The 1,855-nt window shown below is 30.7% G+C and overlaps 1 protein-coding gene across 1 annotated transcript; it reads right to left on the bottom strand.

The window, feature by feature from the left end:
* Positions 1 to 6: 6 nt before the first annotated feature.
* Positions 7 to 1,849, bottom strand: LOC109587087 (E3 ubiquitin-protein ligase rnf213-alpha-like). Its single transcript, XM_020003308.1, has 8 exons — positions 1,727 to 1,849; positions 1,491 to 1,677; positions 1,144 to 1,438; positions 901 to 1,095; positions 764 to 853; positions 444 to 485; positions 262 to 389; positions 7 to 207 (listed from the first exon to the last, which is right to left on the bottom strand). The coding sequence occupies exons 2-8, from the start codon at positions 1,616 to 1,618 to the stop codon at positions 48 to 50; spliced, it is 1,038 nt and encodes a 345-aa protein (XP_019858867.1). The 5' UTR covers positions 1,619 to 1,677; positions 1,727 to 1,849; the 3' UTR covers positions 7 to 47.
* Between the last annotated feature and the right edge of the window lie 6 nt (positions 1,850 to 1,855).

Here is a 1,855-nt window from a genome sequence, read left to right as displayed (position 1 = left end):
AGCTATTAATAACACTAATAAGGCCTATAATTAATTATATGTAAAAGTTAACGAATCTTTTTCTTTGTTGCATCTTGAAGACGAACTATTTCCTTCCATGTACAGACAACTTGACTAAGCTTAATATCAGGAGGAAAGAACTCCATAAGGTGAGAAATGGGCTCAGATTTGGTTTGATGCACATAGTCAAACAAGACTACTCTCAAACTAATTAGAATAATTAAATATAACAGTTAAAATTAATCTTAGAATAGCCCTTACTGCTTATGCTTGTCTTCCAGATTACATGTTTGTACATAGGTCTGTATCATCTCATAAATCACTTCTAACATGTTATCTATGTTAGTCATTTTACTGATTGCCATTTCAAGGGACAATTTTTGTTCATCCTAAATTGAATTTTAGAATCATACATTATAAAAATAGTGAATGTATAAACTGACATCTAGTTCTTCCATAAATTCTTGTTTAACAGTGAATGGATCCTATTATAGTGAAATAAAATTAATTTAAGGGTCATTTGGGTAAAATGAGATTTTTTACTATCTAACTTACCGTAAAGCATATCTTTAAAATTAAGAACATTATAAATTTAAACTATGCTAAATAATTATTAAAGATGCTTGCTTGTGCAGCACCTTCACCTACATTTATAGAGTGTGCTTATAATTCAGCTTCAATTATATAAGTTTCTGAAGTTGTTGTAATTTCCCAAAAGTTGTTTTACTTGTTTATCCTAGTTCACTATACTCAATGATCTTACCTCTTCATTTCGAACTCTATATTTAGCACGTTCAGCATTCAAAAACCTCCACAATGGCACAACATGCTCTAAGCAGCAGAAATCAGTAACCTAAGCAATAAACATACATAAATTTAAGTAATTAATTAGATTTATACCTTTTCACTTCTTAGTTTACCAACAATAATCAAATCATTCTCTACATATTCTTTTAATTTCTTTTTTGCTGGTTCTTTTTTGATTTGAAGGAACCTCATTACCGTCTCAATTATTTCACATATATCTGTCATCTCTGCTAAGTTATCTTTGAGATCCATCAGAATCCCTGACCGGACTTGAGGAGGCAGTGCTTGCTAGAAAGTTATACAATAATAGTAATTACATTTGTACTAGACAGATACTTGAGGAATATTCTTTTTAACAGCTGTAATAATTTGTGTATTGTGAACAGGACGCTTCCATATGACCTGAGGAATATCTAAGACATGGGTTATGATTGGTTTTCCTAATGCAAATTCCTGAACAAAATCTCTTTCAATGATTTCAAAATCATTTATTTGAATTTTAACATTTCCATTAGAGGTTACATATACACTATGAGATTGGACTAGCTTGACAAATTCATCAGAACACTTCACAAAATGCTTAGAGTTTAACTCTTGCAATGGCACTTTTGGGCTTTGCCACAGCCAATTTCTATAAAATTTTATACATAAAACACAAGCTTGCATGCATCTATGCATCATACTTTTTAAGTGAATCTTCTACAAATTTGCGGCAAAGTCTAATGAACTTGTTATGACTAATGACAAGATGATCAATTAATCCAGTGGTGATAACTCCAGGTCCATAGGTTGTTGGTATTAGGTACTTCATTTTAGTTTCTTCAGAAATTTCGACTTGAATGCAGTCATTCTTTAACTGAAACAAGCGCCCTATTATTAAAATTTAATGTTGCATAAGATTTATATTCCTCATTGGTACCATTATCAAGTTCATGATGACACAGTTCCCAAGCGTGCTGAAATGAGACAAAATAACTTTTGTAATTATATTTTTGTTGATCATCTACAAATAAAGAAATAGTTGTATTTCCATTGTCTTGCAATTATA

This window comes from Amphimedon queenslandica, unplaced genomic scaffold, assembly GCF_000090795.2.
Source record: "Amphimedon queenslandica unplaced genomic scaffold, v1.1 AMPQUscaffold_12689, whole genome shotgun sequence".
In the NCBI taxonomy this organism is placed as follows: Eukaryota; Metazoa; Porifera; class Demospongiae; order Haplosclerida; family Niphatidae; genus Amphimedon; species Amphimedon queenslandica.
The sequence above is the reverse complement of the archived record's forward strand: the minus strand, read 5'-3'. Positions and strand labels throughout refer to the sequence as shown.

What these genes read in the sequence shown, in the direction of transcription:
- LOC109587087 (XM_020003308.1), bottom strand. Translation starts at nt 1,618, where the DNA reads ATGAAGTACCTAATACCAACAACCTATGGACCTGGAGTTATCACCACT. An exon ending in GTAGAAGATTCACTTAAAAA is followed by an intron (nt 1,439 to 1,490) that starts GTATGATGCATA and finishes AAAATTTTATAG; the next exon opens with AAATTGGCTGTGGCAAAGCC. An exon ending in AATTTATGGAAGAACTAGAT is followed by an intron (nt 390 to 443) that starts GTCAGTTTATAC and finishes AATTCAATTTAG; the next exon opens with GATGAACAAAAATTGTCCCT.